This window comes from Mchenga conophoros, linkage group LG13 (assembly GCF_057382185.1).
Source record: "Mchenga conophoros isolate Kocher_MC1m ecotype Shallow Benthic linkage group LG13, M_conophoros_male_GT1.1, whole genome shotgun sequence".
Taxonomy (NCBI): Eukaryota; Metazoa; Chordata; class Actinopteri; order Cichliformes; family Cichlidae; genus Mchenga; species Mchenga conophoros.
The window spans coordinates 31,402,531-31,425,348 of NC_140538.1; the positions used below are offsets into that span (position 1 = coordinate 31,402,531).

The following is a 22,818-nucleotide window of genomic DNA, read 5'->3' on the forward strand; positions in this document are numbered from 1 at the left end:
GTGAAAATAATCATGATTATCATTTTTGCCATAATCGAGCAGCCCTAGAATATGGCATATATTCATGCAGGCGCAAACTGAACTGAGGGGATCATTAGATCTAAATAGATGTGCAGGATGGTGAGAAATTATTTCAGTCTTCAGGCCTGAGACACAATTTCTTCTGACATCCAACAGATGAACTATTAACCCAATGTTCCTTATGAGGCTACCGTCGTCGTTATGTATTACAATATACCTGCACTCTTAGTGGTTTTCCCACTGTTTTAAACAATTCTAACTGCAATTTTACGCACAGCTACAGTTCAGCTCTGAGGCAGCAGACTTACCAGATACCCAGGATGACGGCCTGTTCTTCAGCAGTTAGGTCAGGCAAGTGGTACTGATCTGGCTCTGCTAAATTGATTTTATCCAGTAGTGTGTCATCCCCCAGACTATAGTCCTGTAGGCAAAGAAACACAATGTGTACAATCAGCAGCCATAAACCACTGAATATAAAGACTATAAGGTTCTGCCAAGCGACTAAGCATACATTTTTGAATGTAGCATTACTTTTCAGAAATTGCTTGGAGCTACAATGTTAAGAAGGGTAAGGGTTTTAAATTTGAAGACTGTCTCAAACATGCTGCTACTTGGGGCCATCACTTCAATATGGATATTAGCAAGAAAATAACTCGTTTTACTGAGCATTCAAAGATAAGCTAAACAATCAAGATTTCAGTTAACTGCTGGTAACTAGTGATTCTGTTAATATGGTCACATAGATTGGAGGTAGAGGTAGGTTGCCACACAGTGGCTGCAAATTACGACTTCCATATTTTAGGCCTCAATTTTCTCAGGTTTCTGTGCCAAACTGAGGTCTGTTGTGGTAAAGACAGCTGAGTATGAAGTCAAGGCTGATTTACTGCCCAAGCCACATGCAGTGGATTATGACTGAAAGAGTGTCTGGAATTCCTCTAAAGACGATAAAGTGATATGTCATTCAGGAACGACCCATAGTATCTCTGCATCAAGAGAAATGTTCTCTTGCACCTCACCTATTCTTAAAGAGCTTTAGAATATAAGGTATATTAAACCATACATTAATGCAGTGCTTTAACGTATAAACTTTATGCATTTCTGATCAACCTCATTGCTAAAAGAAAATCACCAAACAACCAATACTCCATCTTTTTGCCCAGAGAGGGTGTGCTTTACTCAAATGGACTAGCAGTTCTCACTGGACCAATCAAATCAAATCAAAATTTATTTATATAGCACATATTAAAACAACAGTGTTGACCAATAACTGGAATGAAATACCAACCATACAACTATAAGCCTATTGCATGTAACAGCTTGGATCTTTGAAAGATCTTAGAAATGAATTGATTTAAAAGACCTGTTTAACTGCGGAATATATTTAAAAAGAGATGCTGTTTGATGGCTAAGAGGGTAATGTTCAGAGGTGATTAGTACTGGTTTAATAATATTTAGCTTGGTATTCCCCAGAAACAAAACAAAACTTCTAAGGTGCAAGTTCCACTTCCAAAGCTTTCAAAGCTGAATTTGAGTTTGTTACACTGCTGATTGCACAGTCACATTTGATTAAACCATGTCAGATGTCACTCACACTCACAAGTATCAGAAATAAAGGCACAAAAATCAGTATATGTAATTCTGCCTTTTTTTTCTAAAGATGTTTTTGGTAATTGAGGTGCTTCATTAAGACAGACTGCCTTGCACCTACCAACCAACAAGCTAATGGGTAGGCCTATATGGATAGATTATTCAGACATAACACACATAACATCTTTAACCTTCACCTACACGTGTACACACTCAGTTTGAATTTTTAGAGTCCTGCATAAGAACACCATGCAGTCAGGATGAGCTAAGGCTCAAACTACTTTACCAATTATGAGGTATTCAAAAATTCTGGACTTAATGATCAGTAACTGTCAGTGACAGGCAAGTGCATTCCTCTGGTCTGAGCAAACTCAATCAAATCCTCTGTTGTGATAATGTGGTTTGGCATCAGCAAAAAAACAGAAGCCCTGGATCTGTGGGTCTAAGTCCACTCAGACCCACAGCAACAGAAATGGCCCCGTTTCCCGTTTGGCACTAGGTTTGATTGGCCAGTGATAAACAGTCCCTACTCCTTGCCTCTCTACTTTCCTTCTATCCACTTGAGATGGGGAGACTGTGTGCTCTAGTTAATGACAGCTTTGATTGAGCCAATTTACTCCCCTCCACCAGTAATGAGGGTATTAGTGGTTTGAACATAGCACAAGGAACTGGACCTGAGCCATGGCTACAAGACTAAGAGCTCTATGGGCGCACTACAGGTAAGGCTCGAAAGATTTCAGAAAATGTATGTAAGCTAGAACCAGTGTCTCATTCCTAAATTCTTTAGCACCGACTACCAGTATCTTGGAATGTACATGGACTGAACTACATAGCTAATAAGGTTTTTGTTAGCATGATATAAAAAAAAAGAAAAAAAGAAAACACAACAAAATGTCCCTGACAGCTTTCAGTGAAATGTTAGCCCCTAGATCAAGGAAAAGTTCCACCTTTGTAATTGTGTTTTGCCACTGCTACGGTTAAATGTTAGATTAGCTTGAAATATGTGATTAGCTGGAAACAAAAACACTTAGTAAGTGAAATATTTGGGAAACTGATGGGGGAAAAAGAACTATTGCAATTATTACAAATCAGAAACAGAGTTTTTTGGCTTGGCTACTTCTGAATGGCAGATGACTAACTGGGGAATTATGCTTCAATAGGAACTGCAAACCACTCTGAAACCTAATCCTCCCCCCCCCCCAGAAGAGTGAATGCACATCTGGTTGATGCAGTCTGCAACTATTGCTATTAGCCTGCTGAGTACCATTGATTCCTCCTGTGAATTTCCAGCAAATATTTTGGAAAAGATTTTGAATTTATTAGATCAGATCAATAAAAAAGAAAATATGAATCATTGTCCATCAAGGGGGACAAATCAGGTCTTACACCTGATTTAGACCTCTGTGGTCTAAATCTGGCTTAATATCGGTTTAGGTCACAGGTTATAGTAAGTAGTTTAAGATGGGTGTGGTTCCAATGTCACCATAGCATAGATTTACAGATGAAGGATAAATCCCCAGTGAGAAAGCTAGAGAGACGGTTCTGTCCATTGTGACTTTTTCTAGGTCTTAACAAGCTAGACAACGTATATAATCTCTTACCATGTTCTTGATCTGATTAACAATCTCATACCAGTTACACATGATAGGAAAAACCACCAGAGGCAGACACTTTATCAGATACCAGACAGACAGAGTGGCTCCTTTTAATGCAAAGGAAGTTGTAGCATGAATCCTGAATATCTAAGCTTTTTATCCTAAGTCGAAGGCTCAGCCTAGCCACCCTGTGCTCCAAAACAATGTTAACATGGACAATAAAACTCTAGCAAAAAAAAAGTGGAGGGTTTTGGTGTCACTTTTAGATTAGAAAAGGGGTTTTCATTTCCTTATCCAATTATACAGACTAGATGCCTGAATCTCTGGATACTAAGCAGGATTACTATCACAACAACAACACATTTCCAGCAGGGTACAACCACCCTGCCTCACATTTGTACAATCCACTTTACATCCAGTTCACAAGAGGACACGGATCTGCTTAACATGTAACAAATCAAGACCATCACTGTGAATAAAATGTGTTACAGTGATTGTTTTCGCTTGATTAACTTGCTTTTAATGTTAATGTTTTAAGTCAAATTCCTGTCTGAAAATGAAATGAATCACCCAGCCCGAGCTCACTGCCAGACTACACAGCATCCAGCAGTGTGAGGTAAATAAACCACCTCCATGTAAGCACACAATGCTGGCAAAAAGAACAAAAGGAGTCAGCCAGAGAGAGTGATTGACTGTGTAGGGACCTAAAACCAAACCTGCGTAGCGTAAGGATGAATGGGAGACTTACCAGGTATGATGGAGGGAAATTAGACAGTCATTGTGCAGTGTGTGTGGGAGATCGTTTAAATCTCTGTGCTTTACAGACCATTTAAAAGCAAGTTTCTCTCTGCCTGGAGAGCATAATGAAACATTTAGACAGTAACCATTCTTCTCTTTTCTGCTTGTTGGTGTTTTTGTGCGAGAGTGTGTGTGTCAGCACACTGTGGTGGGCATCTGACCAGTACTTCATCATGAAGTGGCTGACACATTTGAGCACTAGAGATCTGACTGTGCAACTTTGGGAAACACCAGAGAGGGAATTTAGGGAAGCAAAGTGATATTTTAGTTTTCATAGACACCAGGAAAATAGGTTGTCACACACCAAGATCTCTTTCGTACACACAAACTAAACTTAATATAAATGTAAAGAGGACCGAACTAAGGAGGACAATCTGATTTTGGCAGAGTGGATAGCAAAGGATTGTTTTGTCAGCCGATTTACGCAAAAAGTCAGACAAATCTATACCAGAGGTATGAAAACCACATGAGAGGTAGCTCTTAGAAGCGGTTACCTTTTAAAGTCAAGTTTAATCTAGAACTAGACCCAGGATGTTTGAGTAATTGTACAAATACATATCAAATAGAAACAAGGATAATTGACATTCTTCTGACATTCTCAAAAAAACCCAGCAAAAATCAATCTGGATCATAATATCTTTGCTCTTGTTTAGTTTATTAACAGTTGTTGTAAAAAGGTTTTATATGAGGATATCAGCATGCAGTTCCTGTCAAATGTGGCCAAAATAAAGACAGAAAAAAAAAGTCTGGGCTTTTACAGGTTCTCCTCTCTATAAATAAAAGTTCTTAACCATTTACAAAAACTTGGGTCACAGCAAAACCAATACAGTTTTAAAACAAGGTTAAATTTTATATTCACCTCAAGAAAAAAAAGAAATAATAAGAACAGTGTGGACGGACACCATGAAGGAAACAGTGGGTGGTACATTGGTTCAGATGTTCAACTCAGATGATGATAGCTCCCACTTCAAACTCTAAACTATTCATGTGAGGTTAAAAAGAAAGTAGTTGAAGCACTCTGAGTGATCAGTAAGACTAGAAAAAAAGTGCTAAATAAATGTGAGTTCATTACATTATACAATGTGTCATGGTACATTTTAGAGCATTTCTAAGACAATGTTCATTGGGCACTAATATTAACTTTTCCTAAAATTTTAGAAGAACAGTGTGCAAAAACAAACAAAACCCGTCATTGTGACACAAATGCATAGTGGTGGGAACTCCACGTATCAACATCATGGTTTAAGGTTGCTTTGCTACTTCAGGTTCTGGTTACCTACCAAACAATCAGATTCATAAGCCACTGTCAGTTATCATTCACTTGGTTAAGTAGGCAACCTATATGCCAAAAGGCTACAGGGACCGGGTTTGATGCAGCCTAAACCATGCCTCTCTATAAAGACTTACGTATGCATGACTATGTGCATGTATGTCAATAATCAAAAATATTATGACAACACCTGCCTGATATGCTGTTGGTCTTGCACATGCAAAGTATTAGAGGTAGAATATGAATTTTAACTGCACTCCAGCATAAAAATTTTCATTTCTTTTCCCATTTCAGGAGAAAGATTGAGTTAAAGGCCTATATATTGAGAACTTGTAACTTGTAACAGAGAACTAACAGGGTCAACAGTATCAACAGGTTTCACAGGGTATTATAAAAGGTCCAGAAGTAGACACCCCCCTCTGCTGATGATGGTGGGTATTAAAAAGCATTTGCACCTCTGTAAATTTTGGCTAGCAGAAAAGGTTAAATGGGCAGACTGTTGCCAAGTCAACGAGACAGCTTCCATAAGCTATCCATTTTTAGAGGAGTCAAGGTTAGACTCTTGTCTGTTTATAGTATGGCCCCTGCCATTAAAGATTTTCTCCTAGTAAACTCAAACATACCCATTTTAAGTCACACATCAAACTTCAAATACTTATGCAATCACAAAACTGAATAAGAGAGACAGTTCAAGTACAAATGGTCTTAGAGTGTATAAAGGCAAAATAAAAAGGTTAATTCAAGTTAACCAAGAATATAAATACCAACAATAAACACATAGGTTTCATGGAATCTCTCTCAGTTTTGAAAGGTAAATTGTGAGTGTGTGGACATTAGCTTAAAGGTGGAAAAGACGATGTGTTATCAATGTGTGTGTAAGTGGGCTTAAGGGACATGTTGCAAGTTACCGAACTTTAAATAAATGTGTCTGAAACATAGAAGATAGAGGCTCAACAGTCAGTCAGCCGAACAACCAAAGTGCGCTGGGAAGAAGACAAACAGACGCTCATACCTTGGGAAGACTAGCCTGAGGTGTAGGGGTGGGAGTTTCCTCATCATTGATCTGACAAGGCTGGTCCTGCTTTCTTTTGACTTCAAGGATGAGCTGAGCCAAGTAGTTCTGCTGGAACCGGGTACGTTTGCCAAGGGCACCTACAGATGAAATCAGCTTAAAAGGTTTAGATATACTATGGTTAAATTTGGACATTTTATTCAGCATCACCACTGGTAACTACATTTGCATTATTCAACAAATAATGCAATAATGCAACATGTTGTCAGTCCAGCTTAGAATGTTGGACAACTATTGCTCTGTCCATACTTCAACACACCCAAATCTGAAATCAAGGATATCAAGGATTTATGAGGTTATGCTGAATATAAAGTTAGCAAAAAGCTAGCTAGCTACAGCAGCTGACATCTAAAGATCTCTTGAATATCTCTGAATATCAATTTCTTACAAAAAAAAAAAAAAAAAAAAAAAAATCACACATCAACTCTATAACTTTTGAAATGAAAGTTGATTGAATGATTGAAAAATGCCGGTGAGAAAGATAATAGTTATGTTCGTTTATATAAAAAGATCTTACTAGTGTAGACACTGCAGCAAAAATAACATATCTGAGAAGTTTAATTTATGGGCTAAATTGTTCTTAATAAAAGATAAAGGTAAAAGGGGTGGCTGTAGCTCAGGTGGCAGAGCAGGTCACCTACTAATCAGAAGGTTGGTGGTGCTCCAGTCTGCATGCCAAATATCCTTGGGCAAGATACTAACCCCGTGTGTGAACACATGTGAACCCCATGTTAGTGCTACTTACATAGAAAGAACATAGAAAAAAAAAAAAGCGCTGTGTGGATGAGCGCTTTGAGTGCTCAGAGTAGAAAAGCGCTATAAAAGAACCAGCCCATTTACCAAAACGGGAACTAAAATATAAAAATACAGCATAAGTATTTAAAAACTTATTTTTTCCAATAAAAAGCTGCACGGGTGTAAAATGATAACTGGACAGTACTTCATAGAGTCCTATAATACAGCGCTGCAGCACACTGGAAAGATGAGCCACAGCCAGGGCACAAGGTTAATGTTACTTTATCACTTAAGAAGCTAATAGTTTATACTTTATCCTGTTTGTAGAATTCGAGAAATAACGAGTCACTGACTAAAACTAAAGCTCCTTCCTAAACAATAAGATCTCCAAGAGTTCAACATAGGCTAAACTACTGGAGACCTAATTCTGCAGCTCTAGTAGCTTTGGGTTTGCTAATAATAATTTGTTAAACTGTCAAATTGTGTTTCATGTAGAACTCCCTTTTGTCAACTCTCCCTGATTATACAGGCCTCCTATGGTTCTCTGTCAATTCAGCATTCTTTTCTCCAGGTGTGTACTTCAGTTACCAGTCATGTTGATGGTGAGCCCCGAAAGCTCCCGAGCCTTCTCGATGTGTTCCTTGGCACGCTGGTACTCATAGTAGGTGAGACTAGTGTAGACGCACTCGAGGTGGAATTGAATAGCCAGGTTTCTGTGTTGTGATAACACAGACTGGCATTTGAGCACTGTAAAAGGAAAGGGAAGAACATTCCAGTGAGGATGAACATGAAACACAGATTAGCCATCTTACATTGTGATTTTGCAGTTAAAATGTTCAGAGATTGTCAAAGTAGCTGAGAAAACACCAGGGGTCCAGTTTCTTTTCTATGCATGAACCAAATATATCTATGCTCCTTACAACCCTGCTCGAAGAACTCAGGCCCTGAAATGAGACATTAAAAAGACACACTGAGCATGGAGTCGATGGGAATGGACAGAGGAAAGCGCAGTCTCATTCCCTCATTCTTTTATTTTGACAGCGAATGCGCACCTGCGGACCACTTATGTGCAGCCCTGCTTATATTTATGCCTGGCCAACATTCTTATCATTTAAGGTACCCCACCTTTCCAAATAGACAAGACTAACATTAACAAATCAAATATAACCCTCGATAAATATATTTGTAGTGCATTCTTTTGAAGACTGCAAATGAATTGCATTTTTTATTTTTAAACACATATCAACATCATTCGACAATTAAACCTCAACAACAGAAGTACACCTTTGTTTAATCTCTTTATTTGCTTTTGTTACAGTAAAATGACAAAAATCTCTAATTATTGAGAAAACCTTTGAACACAGTTTGGGAGTAACTTGTTTTTTGCTTAAACATCATTTTCATTACTTTAAAAACACCAAATCGTTCACTTTCATTATGTGTGACCTTAGAAACATTGCCTCAGTGTGATCATAACCAGTCTTATTAATGACTCGGATTACTCTTTTTTTTTTTTTGTAGTATAAGTATTGAATTTATTATTGTTTTAAAAGCCGACTCCCACAACTCCACACAAGAAAAAAATACAAGTGAACAGGAAATTATATGTAAAGCTCTAATAGATGCTTAGTGTTATAAAGAACACATAATAACTTTGACATTTTCCCTATAATATAATGAAAATGTTGTTCATAGGATTTTACATCACTGACTGTTTTAATTTTGGTATTAAAAACCTTTAATTCAATATTTTCTTTACATCCTTTTTTGGTCACAAAAAGCATGAATTGAGTTTTCTTAAGGGACAATCTGTTGATATCAAACCACATGTTAAGAATGTCATACTCACGTTCTTTTGCACACAAAATATCCTTTAAATCTTTAAATCATCTGCAAAAATAACAAATTTAAACAATTTACTCATTTTAGTAAATTGTTTATATCATTAATGTAAAGTCTAAAGAGTTTTAGACCGATCACTGATCATAGAGGTAACCCCACATTGAACCTTTCTAAATTCAAACAGTTTTGTTAATTTGCACACACTGTTGTCTATTTTTCAAATGAGCTTTAACCAGGAACAGGCTATTCCTCTTATTCCACATCTCTCTAATTTCCTTAATAACTGACAATAATCTACTGTATCAAACACTTTCTGTAGGCCAAGATAAATACCGACATCATTTGCAATGGCTTCTGTTAAAAAAAAAACCAAAATTTGGAAGTTTACTAACAGAAGCAATGCAAAGCAAAGCCAACCATATCAGCTGGCTAGCAGGATCATTTGTAACAGGTGTTACTGCGCTGTCGCCGGTTGGCTATTTGCACGTTAACTAAAGCGAGCACATCGTGTTAACAGTTATATACTACAGTTTGATTCACAGAAGCAAATAAACATGCAGCGTTCATACTGATTTGCTTACTTATATGGTAAATCTCTGCAAAACATACACATCACAAATGTTTCTAGCTTCATGGGACTTCTTTTAACATTTTTGGTACAAACTGTGAGCCATCAAAGTACTGGGTGCCTAAAGCTGCCGATTTTGTTCTTTCCAAGTGACAATAACCTCAACCTTTCATATTAAAATAGACTTATATGTAAAATATGTCTCACACACACCCTTTGTAGATATTTATAGGTGTGTTTTTTTCCATTCTAACCCAACAACTACTCTGATCAGCTAAGCTGTGACAATATCAGTGGGCACCTTCAAACATGCAGACACTTTGACTTTGCAGCTCAGAGTAAGTCTCAAAGAATGTCCTTACAGAAAAAAAACCTGTTATAATTAAAGGCAACTGGCCAACAGTAAAAATGTTCAGGACATTAATTCAGCAAAAATATTCCTGTTGCGCACCAAACAAAAGGAAATCAAGCCAGACATGGCAGCACCTCCATGGGCAGAAAACAGATGTGCATGCTTGTCACAGCATCACCTTTCTGCTCACACCACTCGTAAAAGCATCGTGTCCAACTGTTCCTCTGGAATACGGATCAGTATGTTTTGTAGTATGTGCAGTCGGCTCGCCCTTCACACTCTGTTAACTGCCACACAACAGACTGCGCTCCAACAAACCCACTGCCTTTAAAAAACAAACTCCAGCAAGCAGCCATTTGGAAAGGCTGTGGAAAAAACCCAACAATAATTACATAAACAATCCAAATGCTGATAAAAGCTCTGCTGGGACGATGGGAAAGGGAGAGTAGCTTTGCTTTACGCAGAACAGTTATTTCACATACTGATATTTTCTCCACTCTAATTCCATTACAGGAACACAGTGTGATTAAACAACTGCTTATAAACAAAGAACGTTTCTTCAGTGCACTGGTACCCACATGTCAGTTTGGGTAGTGGTCCTCTAAGAAACCAGTGCATGCTTCATGTTCTATATGCCAGAGACATTTTTGAAAGGAGTATGCATATGTATGAAATGGGCCATGCCTTCCCAGAAAACCTCTCAGTACAAAATGAAATCCAAGTCATAGACACACATATAGAGACAACAAAATAAGATTCATGAATAAGATTTATCTTATAAAAGTGCACAAGACTACTCAAAGTCTTTAATATGGATGTTTGTCTAATGCAGGAATAATGTTTAATAATGTTTTTGACTTCATAAATGGTTGTCATAACTGAGGAGGACTGTGGGAGTCAGACTTTTATGTGGAAATGCTGCAAAGAAACCTCTACTGACAGAGACGAAGAGGAAAACAGGACCTGCTTAACCCAAGGAATACACATAATGGATGCAAGACCAGTGTTGATCACATAGGTCACAGTGTACTACGAAGCCAGATTAATGGCTTTTTTGAGCTTAAAGTGAGACTCTTTTTGCGTGGCTAAACCGCTGTGGTAATAAATAATGCGGTTGGGAGTAAGTTATATTTGGAGTTTTGGTTTCAAAGCAAAGCAATCTGTGAATCAGTCAAAAAGAGTCCAGTTTTGACTGATTCTTTTACTTAAAGCATGTTTTAATCACAAAATAGAATATAATTACTAAAGCCAATGAATGAAGCACAAACTATGTGTCGCATATCATATTAATGTGGGAATGCAGAACATATATAAGCTTACTACTTGACTATAATCTGCTGCTAAGTCTATTTTACACTGCAGGAATTGCAGCCATGAAGAACACCTATCCAATCAATAAAATTAATTTGAATTTGATCTGCCAACAAACTAAAGCCTGTCACCCTGAGGCTGTTTGTGTCCTCCCAGCCTCTATATAGTTTTGGCATTTATTAAATTTTCTGCCTCAACCAACCTTAAAACATTTTGCGATAATTCACGATTTGTTTTTTTCGTTTCATGTACGCAATAAATGTGCATTAATTTCATCAGCCAGTTTAACAGTTAAATAAGATACTGATACATATCAGCAGCACAGCAGCTCAGAGTGAACTGCTGACTATGGTGTAGTCCAAATGGACCACAAAGAATTCACTACTTCTGACACCACAGACGTAGCTGGAAACAACTCTATCGTCAATTTGTCCAAACTGTAGCACACACAGCGCGAATACACTGAAACGGCTGATGCTTGACGTGGTAAACTGGCTAAATGCTCACTTAGGTTTGAAATATTCTTTCCCACATACACTCACGAGCATATAACACAACACAATAACAATAACAAAAAACAAACAGACCTTTGTCCATGCTGATCTGGGCCAAGCTGAAGAGTTGTGGGGAACGGGCCTCTAGAATTTGCTGGTGTAGGTTAATGTAGCGAAGGGTCCAGCAGGGCAGCAGCTGCATGTACATGGAAACAAAGTGAGTCAAGTTTTTATTAAACGAAAGCCACGACCCAACTTCTCTGACAACAGGGTTGTAGCTTATTACCATTTCATCTGATTTAATACAGAGATGAGATCATTTGTGCTTAAGCTTCTTACACGCTTCAGTTTCTTGCTTGTTAGTCTGAAGACCACAAATACCATCTAAAATAATGCAATTAAAATATTGATAGGCAAGACTGAGGCCATGATACAAACAGTATTGTGTCACAGTTCCAGCCTGTGTGCCTGGTAATCTACTGAAAAGCTGGAATGTTTAAAGATCAACATATCTGGAAACTACATCACAATAATGTTTTGATTTTCTTTTTTATTTCTACATTATCAGTTTGTTGTGTTTTTGGTTAGTGAGGGTAAGTGTTTTTACACAGCAACGTGTGTTTAAAGGGAAGACATTTTTACTCTGTTCTTAATGTTATAACAAGCACTCCCCTCAGAGCATAGGTGAATAAATAAACACATAATGCTGATCTCGAGGCGCCTTCAGGACAAATACAACACCAGCATTTAGAGTGCTGCATCCTGGAGCTAAGTGCTGAGCATGCACTAAAAACAGCTCACTCCTTAGCTTTTTGCATCTGAACAGAACAGAAAGTGGCAGAGAGAGAGGAGGAGTGTTTTATTTCCCCTTACACCAAAACCTCCTTACACCTTGCAACCTCCCATTCTTGTCACACACTGGTAGAGTGCAAGTGAACCATGTTAAAATCTTACTCGTGTGTTAGCGAGGATGCACAGTCACATGGAGATTTAATTGCCCGTCTCAATGAATCAGTATGCACTCACATTTTTTTCCTTCAAACCTTATGCTAAAGAGAAATTAAGTCCACTCAGTGTGAATAATGATGGGCCTTGATGGATAGCAAGGAACATGATCTGTACCACTAGGATCTAAATCAATGACGTAAAACAAATATTTTCAAACTACTACTGTTGGGTCTGTGTTTCCACAAGCACTGCTAGTTTAGAGACTTATTCATCATGAAGAAAACAAGACATAACAGAACATCTTCAACCGGTTTTTCACTCGCTAACGAGGAAAGTTTTTGGTCAAGAACCAGCTCTTGGAGCTCACGCTCCTAACCTGTCTCATGCCCAAAATCCTTCAAAGAGCAGCTGTCCCCGTAGCTATTTATTGACATGACAGTTACAACAGGCACGTGCGGGGGGGGGGGGGCCTTGAGCGCCCGCCCCTTTCCTGATGGGTGCCCAAAGTGCCCTTTTGTTCATTTATTTTTTTATGTGTGTGTGCGTGCGGAGTCCTGTCTGTGCCCCTCAACAATAATATTTAACTATTAATCACAGTTTTGCTAAATAAAAGGATCTGGCTTGCATCAGTCACATGATCACATTTAACCAATGATCGCCCTTGACGGCAGAACGCGCTGGTTACGAGCCGGGAACGAGCTCACAAAGAGCACGCGCATTTTTTGCGGTCCGGAGCTGTAGGAGAAACACAAGTTAACTCAGAGACACAGACTGATGCGACAAACCCAGTAAGTAGGTGTACAGCGTACACTGTAGTGTATAGCACACAGGAGTATTAGCTTATTACGTACACGTTGGTAAGTTGTCTTGTTGCAACTGACGAACTGAAACAAACGAGCGTGCTATGTGTGCAACAGCGCGACAAACATTACCTGTCCTTTTATTAACTGCACAAGTAGTGCTGGTCACAGCTGCTGGCTACCTGTGTAAGGCTGTCATGGGTCTGTAGCTCTGTCCCCGTTTTAGGGAACATATTTAGTTTTAAAGTAAGTTTCCGGGCTTTTCCTGCCTTTCTGGAGGGATTATATTTCACTAAAAACGATCTAATATGCATGTCCACATAATTATGCATTATAATATTTTAAAAAACACGCTGTAACACAAGCAGATTATATTAGATTTATATTTTAAATAAGACAAAAGTTGGATTTTACAGCAGTAAAATGATTGTATCTCTGCAGTTTAAAAATGTAATAAGCTTTGCCCTGCACAGAGTGGATAGTGAAACAAATGGAATCATCATAATGACATTATTTCATATTTATTACTTCCCCTTCCTCATTGCTTTATTATTGTAGCTCTAGTAATAAATAATAATGTAAGGATTCTGGATCAGCACACTGATGCCCATAGTATATACAGTATTCTGAAGAAGGTCTAAAATGTCACTGTGTGTGTGTGCATGTGTTTGTTTTATGTGTATGGATTTTTTTTAAATTATTACTCAGGATATAACATTGTGCAGACATGCCTGGTAAGGACATGAGGAGGAAACAGCAGGACCTGTGTGAGGCTACTAAAGGCAGGGCTATAACATTTTTCTGTCATCATTTAGATTAAGTGCAGGAGTTGTTAGGTGTGGATAATTAGATTATAGTTTATTGCAATAGCAAGTTGTGCCTTGTTCTCACATAGACAGCAAGTGGAGAGTGATATATGAAATGATGGGATGGAAGGAAGAAGAGAAGCAAAGAGTGATTCACAGGCAGAGCCTAAATTATTTCTCACAGTTTTTTGTTGCCTTATGGTTCCAAGTGCTGTCACCAATCTTTGCATTTTTTCTTTATTATCTCATGACACTTGTTTAATCAGCTACCATCTCTCCTGTGGACTTTTTACTGTCTACAGTCTCAGATCAACACAGCCCTGCCCTCCAGCACTATCAGCAGCAGGAGCAGCAGCAACCCCTCAACAGCAACATTGTACCCATCAGGTAAAACATCGGCTACATTTGCTTTGCCTTGTCGCCACCTCACAACAGTGATATAGTATGATGCGATCCCATATTAAGATTCTTGATGAATGTGTGTTGTTGTTATTCAGCCTGGTTCAATGTGCCCCTTTTTAACTTTGAGCACCCGCCCCTTTAAACGTCACTGCACGGCCCTGAGTTACAGTATGCAATACAACACAAGCACCTCCCACCGTAAACCCCCCCCCAATGGTTCTAAGGCTACGTCCACACGTACACGGGTATTTTTGAAAACGGAGATTTTCCGTTTTGGTTTTAAAAAATAATCCCGTCCACACATAAACGCAGAAATGAAGGAAAACGCTGCTATGAACATGCCATATATTCCTAACCGTGCAGAAATGTTGGCCAATCAGAAGTCTAGAAGCCTCGGTGGGAAAAAGTAAACAAAGCTGGGGCATAGAAGCAGAACCGAGTCGTATGTGTGGAGGGACAGTAACTGTGTGTATATGTAAGCATTTAAACACTGCAGAGAGTAGAATTAACAGTAACAGTATTGAAGAAATTCATTTCACCGAAACAATAACGTGGCGCACAGTGTGACGTCAAAAAAATGCACACACCTTTGATGCTGCGTTTTCTCCGTTCTTCTCGTCCACACGTAAATGCAAAAACTGAGTTTTCAAAAATATCCACCCTGGTGGGAGTTTTTAAAAATCTCTGTTTTCAGTGACCGAAAACGCCGTTTACGTGTGGACGAAAGGTGCAAACGCATAGAAAAATCTGCATTTTCAAAAATACCCGGGTACGTGTGGACGTAGCCTAAGACAAGGCACTGTGTGTGTGTGTGTGTGTGTGTGTGTGTGTGTGTGTGTGTGTGTGTGTGACCTCCTGCTGACCAAAAGGATCATAAAAGCAGGAAGCTTACAACACAAGAAACAGATCTTTCAGATAGCATGAATCTGCAGTAAAACCTCCCCCAGCACAGAGTGGCTGGAGAGGTGGTCAGGAACAAAGGAATAGCTTTGATCCTACTGCTTGAACCAAGACTGTACAAATTTAAGAAACCCAATGACAACATTCAACAATTAGACTTAACAATTACAAACACACATCCTATTGATGTAGTGACCGTAAAATTTATGAAGTAGATGTGAGTTGGTCTCCAGTTTTCATCTCTGGTGTAGATTGTGTCATCAAGCATATATTTTTGGATGGATTCGTTATGTATGGAAACAACACAATGACTTGTAAAATTGATTTAAAAAGATTCTGCAGGCCACGAGTAAACATCAATGAAAATTATTATTATAATGCATATATTTATAATGAATACATAAGTTCAGATAATTCTACGATCATTGTAACAGAAAGACTGACTTACCTGAAGCCTATCCATCTTGGGGAAGCATTTGGTGACAATTACCCTGGCCAACAGTAGGAGAAAGGGGTTGGCCACCTGGCTATACACCGATTCCCCATCCAGGAGCAGGCTGGAGTGGATGGCATCAACCAGCATCTGAGGCTCCTAGTCAGGAAATTAGGATTAAGTCCTCACACTGACAAATGGCTGACTTAAATGAAGGTCTGACATTAGGACTGCTTTCTTACTATTGTTGAGTCGCCGCTGCTGCTTCAGCCTAGCTCTGCAAATCAACTTTGTTGATTAGAAGCCTATAGGCACATTAAGGCACAAAAAGGACCTGCCTATACTGCAAACACTAAGTTAGATGGCATTTCAACATGTTTTGTCAAAATCGTTTAGCTAGATCTGAGTTCAGCTTTTACTGAAGTTTCCCAGTTTTACAGCATGTTCTCTTCTCAGGTGATTGTGCCAAGCATACATGCAGAATCATTTCAGTTACTTAAATTCATTGTGTCATCCTCTCCGTCACACTCTCTCGTCTCACTAACATGAATGAGAGATGAAATCCAGGCTCCCCTTCACAACAACAGTGCAAGAAAAACTCATTTCACAGCAGGTGCTCAAACTTGTAGGAAAACAGTGTGTTTATTACCATCACATTAAGAGTTGTTCTATTCAAGTGTCCTAGCAGCCCATGACTAAAACGGATTTTTAGATGAGTTTTTTTAACCCTTCTCCCTAGTTTGTTTGTTTGTTGTCACAATTCATTTGAAAAAGATCATCTACATTAATCGGACTCAGAAGTGCATTTAACTTCTTTTTTTTTTTTTTTTTTTTTTTTTTATCAGAATTAATTCCACACGATTATGGCTCTGCCATGTTTGTCCTCCCTTTCACGCATGCTGCCACGCATGTATGGGTGACCTGCTTCATACCGCAGCCTCCTTCATGTGACAGCAGAGATAAATCACTGACACCAAAGAAATTACTTTGATAAAAGGATTGGTCCTCTCTTCTGGTGTTATGGCAGGGTGAAATGCTCTATTGTGCTCACAGTATCGCAGTGCCAGGGGGAAGCAATCTCCTAAACCCAAGTAATTAGGACTCCAGAGATGCTTCAGTACTGAGCTCTAGTCCACAGAGCTCCGTCTGGCTCTGCTCGATTCAGGTCACTTTAAAAGGAAGCTTTGACCACTTTGACAAGACTATGATTCCTTGATATATTTTATAATATGCTAACTTACAAATCAGTAGGAATTGGGATGTTATTTAGATTGTAATTTAAAGTACCTTACTCCTTCAAATAATAACTTAGTCAATTAAAAGTCTGCTCTCATAATTCCACTATATTGCTAAAAGTATTCACTTCAATATGAACTCGAGTGACATCGCATTCTTATTCGATAGAGTTTAATATGATCTCAGCCCATTCTTTGCAGCTATAACAGCTATAGCTTTTCTGGCAAGTGTGGGAGTGCGTTTATGGGAATTTTTGATCATTCTTCCAGAAGCACATGTAAGGTCAGGAAATGAACGAGAAGGCCTGGATCGCAGCTTCTGCTCCAATTCATCCCAAATCTAAATCCTGACTCTATCAGGTCTTTATGGACCTAGCTTTGTGCACTGGTAATGTTGGAGCACAAAGGTGCCATCCACCAAACTGTTCCCACAAATTTACAAACATGAAATTGTCTGAAATGTCTTGGTATGTTGAAGCATTAAGTTCCAGTTCCTGTCACTGGAACCGAAGGACTGAGCTCAGCTCCTGAAAATCAAGCCTATAATCTTTACACTTTGACAGTGAAGTCACACAAGTACTTTCCTCCTGGCAACTGGCAAACTCAGACTCGTCCATCAGATTGCCAGACAAAGAAGAGTCCAGTGGTGGCATGCATTACACCACTCCACCTGCCTAGGTGATGCAAGGCTTGGACGCAGCTGCTCGGCCATGGAAGCTCTTTCACGAAGCTCTTTACACTGCTAATCTGAAGGCCACATGAAGGCCTGTAGTGACTGACATCAGCACATTATACACCTTAGTGTTTGCTGACCCTGCTCTGTGATTTTACATGGCCTACCACTTTGTGGCCAAGTTGTTTTCGTTTCCAAATGCTTAGCAGTATTATAGCTCTTCCACTGCTCAGAGCTGACCGGATAAACAGATTAAACAGATAGTTTAGCATCCTATCACATTACCGGTGGAATTCACTCAGATCCTGAAAGTGCCATTCTTTCACAAATGTTTGCTTTGTACTTGATTTTTTACACCTGTAGAAGCAACTGGAACACCTGAATCCAATAGATTGTGTGTGTGTGTGTGTGTGTGTGTGTGTGTGTGTGTGTTCTAATACAAAAGCACAAATCTTAAGTTGATTTGGTTCTTTAGGATTTCTGTTAAACAGCAGTGATGCTGTATGGCAGACTTGAAATTTACACATCTTTACTTTGTCTCCAAAGCATTTTTTTTTTCATTTCAGAGATTTTGCTGTGTAAATTCTGCTTTGAAATTCAATAATGCAATAACCTTTATACAATCAACAAGGTCAATCAACCTCAAACAACCTGCATCCCCAAACATGAAGAAAATCACACATATCTGTTTCAGTTTAGCTGACACTCAGCTCCTTTGCTTCTCCCAAAAGACTATTCAAGTTTCCTCTATTACAGTTTCACCGTTTAACTTCTAAGCTAACTGACTTAATTCCAATATATGTTGACATTTACTGATAAGCCCATGGAAAAAAAATATCAACAAAACCTTGACAAAGGTCGGTTCAAATTTTCGCCAGCCTATAAATCACTGCAGAACGGACAGGATGATGAAGGAGAAGGAAGAAATCATACCTGAGATGACAACAGGGCTGGGGTCAGCAGATCACAGATATCGAAGGAGACCGGAGGACCGGTCCAGTTACTCTGGGCAAACATGTGGAGACATGAGACAGCCAAGGCCAAAACTGCCAACTCCCTGCAGCCAGAAGGACAAGACACACAGCAGATTTACTGCACAGAAATATTGCAGAGAGATTTTTCAACAATACTTTTCAGAAGTGAGGAAAAACAAGTGAACTTTTTTTGAGAGATGCTCACTCAGGTCTTTAGGAAAAAACAGACTACAGCCAGTAACTCTGGCAATGGAAGGGACAACCATCGACATGTTTTGCTGCATTTCAATTAGGATGAGAAAATGATGGAGGGTGATGGAAGAGACAAAAAATTATGAGGGGTGAAGGAGGACGAGAAGGAACGAGAGCTGGATTCAACATTTACTCACGTACAGTTCTGCCCTGAGAATGAGAAGTGAGAGATGTTAACCTGAACTTATTAAAGAATTAATATTTCATGCCAAAAGGAATATTGGGGGTGAATGGAGAGAAAGAAACAATGATGTACACTGTCCATCTCTGGGCCACCATGGACATCTTGGTGTCCTCAATTCAGAAAACTCACTTTTTTAGTTTACAAAAGTAACAACAGAGATACTCGTTGACTCTTCAAGCTCTAAGCTGCCATGTTGGTGCTCAGGCTTGATTGACACATTAATACTGCAAGGTAATAGAAACAGACTTTCCCTGGTACCCATTGCTTACAAGGAAAGGGCAGGCTTTTTAATATTAGCATTAAAAATAGAAGAACCACAACTTAATTACTTTGTCAAAATAGGAAAGTGTTAATATGTGGTTTAAAGTAGCTGTGCCTAGTGCGACTGTGCCCTGAAAGTCTAGTTCTTGACATGAGTATACTCGGATGTAGGAAGATTAGGTAACAGCCACAAAAGGCTCACCTGTAAAAACAGGTGATAGTGTTTGTCTTTATGAACAAAACTCAGTTTTTGTACTTTGCTGAATTTACAGCAAATGTAAAAAATAACTGAAGTTAACATGCATCATCTTAATTTATTTTTAGTGCAGCTCAAACAAAAGCCACCCAGACCAGATATATGCTAAACACATATTACCAGCACAGTATATTTGCTGTTAAGTGATTCATGTAGAAATGAATGACTGAAGGGAGCTTGGCTCACTACTGTTGTGGAACTCCCCTTAAACTCTCCATCTAATTTAGCATGAACCATATCAGCCAGATTAAATGGGAAAGGTCTTTAAAAGCCCCACAGTAGTAATTTACAGTAGTTTTTGCAAATACTGATATTTATAAATGCAAATAATTGAATTATTTAATTATTATTTTGGTTGGCATAGCCATAGAGTTTAGAAAAGTCTATGAGATTCACATAAGTCATACTATTCCCAGTGAAATAAAATCCAGCCATGTGGTGTGTGGATTTCACATGGAATCCAAGAAGTCACTTGGGTGAGTGACGAAATGTTTATCAACGTCCAGATCAACACAATCTGCGAGTTCCTTACCTGGATAATTGAGCATGCATCAATAAAGTTTGCAAAATGCCAGTAATACACAATAGCAATTTTCCGATTCAAATCGATTTTAGTTTGAATAATGCAATACTAAATGTTGAATCGATTTTAAATATAAATATATTTTGCCAGAAACGCCAGAATCTCAGTTTAAAGGTCATGAAACATTTCAAAAACTGCCAAAGAGTTAAAACACCAAACAACTGAAAAAGCAGGTCAATGGATTCCGATCAAAGATGCAAACACAAAGCACGACCCAGCTGCACATACACGGACAGTGCTGAAAGCCGACAACTCAAAGATTCTGAAGCTGCAGGTTTTGTCACTCGGACCAGAATTTGCTGAACCAGCAGCAAAAGAAGATCAAAACTACGCTTCCCATTTGAAAAACATGTCATGAATTCTCTCTTACTTTTGCTGTTTTGCATCCATCACGGTTAAAAATCACACTTCCTGCACAGTGCTCTCTCGCTCAGTGTACTTCAAGACCAGTTTGCCATCAAAAATCTGTTTTCTGTATTATTCGTTCACTTATTATGCACCAGTCTGTGTTCACTGCTGGGTTTTTTTAAATGATGGATATGACTTTGTGGGGATAGGTTAATTGACAAATCTAAATTGCCCATAGGTGTGAATGCGGGAGTGAATGTGAGTGCGAATGGTTGTCTGTCCCTGTGTGTTAACCCTGCGACAGACTGGCAACCTGTCCAGGGTGTGCCCCGCCTCTCGCCCTATGACAGCTGGGATAGGCTCCAGCACCCCCCGCGACCCTGAAAAGGATAAGCGGAAGCGAATGGATGGATGGATATGTACTGATAAACGATTAGAATTATAATATTTCTGACTGAGTCAAAATTGAATTCCACTTGGAGATCGAATTGAATCAGGACCTTGTGAATCAGAATTGAATCGGTTATAGACATCAAGTGACCCAGCCCTAATAGTACCTGCTGGTCTGGTTATCATTGGTGCCATCGGTCAGGTACAGTAGTAAACGTCTCTCCAGGTAGGACTCGATGTTCTCCCCTTCGTGGTAGTCGCCATGTCCGTTGAGCAGATCTGTCACTCCCGTGCTCAGCAGAACTGCTTCAAAGTCCCCTTCCATAAGGGACTCCAGCAGAGGGCCTGCCTCTGGAAGACAATGTTTGGAGAAGTGAAGTTTACCGTTTGGTTTCTGTAACTAAAAAAAAATAATGCTGTGTACTGCAGTTAAGGAAATTTGGATCAAGTACATGAATGACGATCCCAATATTGCCAGGAAATATCATACATTGCTTTAATACAGCATGTTGTGAATAAGAACAGACTTTTGTTTACTGCCAAAAGAAAAGAACATGTTTAGTGTCGCTGCTTCTTAGTCTAGAAAAGACTCATTTGCACTCATACGGAAAACCCTCATACCCCAAGGACCAAAGAACATTATACCAACACAGGATTGACCATCTCATAACAATTACATTGTTTCAATGTTTACAAAAAAAGCCTAGTGACTGGTGCAATCATAGACAGGCAAAAAAGGAGTGTGTGTGTGTGTGTGTGTGTGTGTGTGTGTGTGTGTGTGTGCGCGCGCGCTAGAACAAGTCTTTAGCAGTAATTGCAGTTCTAGAGTTTCAGATGTCTGTAAAACATCTGAACTGCCATCTTCGGGTCTTTCCATCAGTGTTCTGTGGCGCTGAGTCCGTGTTTTGACGGAGTCCGTTGCAAACTTCTGCTGAAGAAGCTCCATTGTGGTTCTGGCAATTTGCTATGTGGTGTTGAACTCTAAACCATCACGCCAGCCTTTGGTAACTGGTTAGACCTGAAAGATCAATGCCTTGGACACTCACTGCTCAAAAGGATATTCCAACGTATAAGAGGTTTTTTTTTTTAGGCCGGTACTGATATTAACTCATTCACTGCCATTGACGTCTATAGCCGTCAATTGCAGTGAATGAGTCAATGGGTTTAACTCATTCACTGCCAATGGCTGGCAGTGAATGAGTTAATACTTGCAGTTGTCAAGCTGTCAGATGATGTCAAACACTGTTTGACTTCTTTTGCAGCAAACAAAGAAACAGGTAACACCTTTTATGCAATGGCAATTTTATTTATGAGTTGCATTTCATGACACACAAATTCACTGTACTTAACATAAATGACAGAAACAAAACTATGTAGATCTGCTATACCCAAATGCAAAAAACAAAAAAACAATTGCTACAAAGAAAGTGTAGTTTAAGTTTGTGTGTAAAGCTGAATCGATTGGTCTGATTTTTTGTTTTTAAATCCTGTCTGGTCTGGCAGCTTTTGCAATCAGAACTGTGATCTGACTGCACTGTGGCACCAAACACATTGTGCTCTCTATAATGAGTCTTTTCTTTAAACCCCTTAAAAGAACAAGAAAGCTTTGCTTTGCAAAATCTAGCTGTATAACAATGTAAACAGGGACAAAGTTTGATGTTGAAACAATGACCAAGCCCAAGTTGACATCAGTGGTGCTAATGCACTTATTTCCACTGTAGCCTTATT

The 22,818-nt window shown here is 39.0% G+C and overlaps 1 protein-coding gene across 1 annotated transcript in view; it reads right to left on the minus strand.

Annotated features, from left to right (window-relative positions):
- The window catches only part of ttc27 (tetratricopeptide repeat domain 27), an 81,293-nt gene that overhangs the window by 53,015 nt on the left and 5,460 nt on the right, over positions 1-22,818 (minus strand). Inside the window, exons 2-8 of the mRNA XM_085243018.1 lie at positions 21,258-21,441; positions 18,776-18,899; positions 15,950-16,093; positions 11,739-11,841; positions 7,667-7,825; positions 6,284-6,423; positions 330-442 (exon numbers count right to left, since the gene is read on the minus strand). Of these exons, the coding sequence (XP_085099144.1) occupies positions 330-442; positions 6,284-6,423; positions 7,667-7,825; positions 11,739-11,841; positions 15,950-16,093; positions 18,776-18,899; positions 21,258-21,441 (967 nt within the window). The remainder of the gene's footprint in view (positions 1-329; positions 443-6,283; positions 6,424-7,666; positions 7,826-11,738; positions 11,842-15,949; positions 16,094-18,775; positions 18,900-21,257; positions 21,442-22,818) is intronic.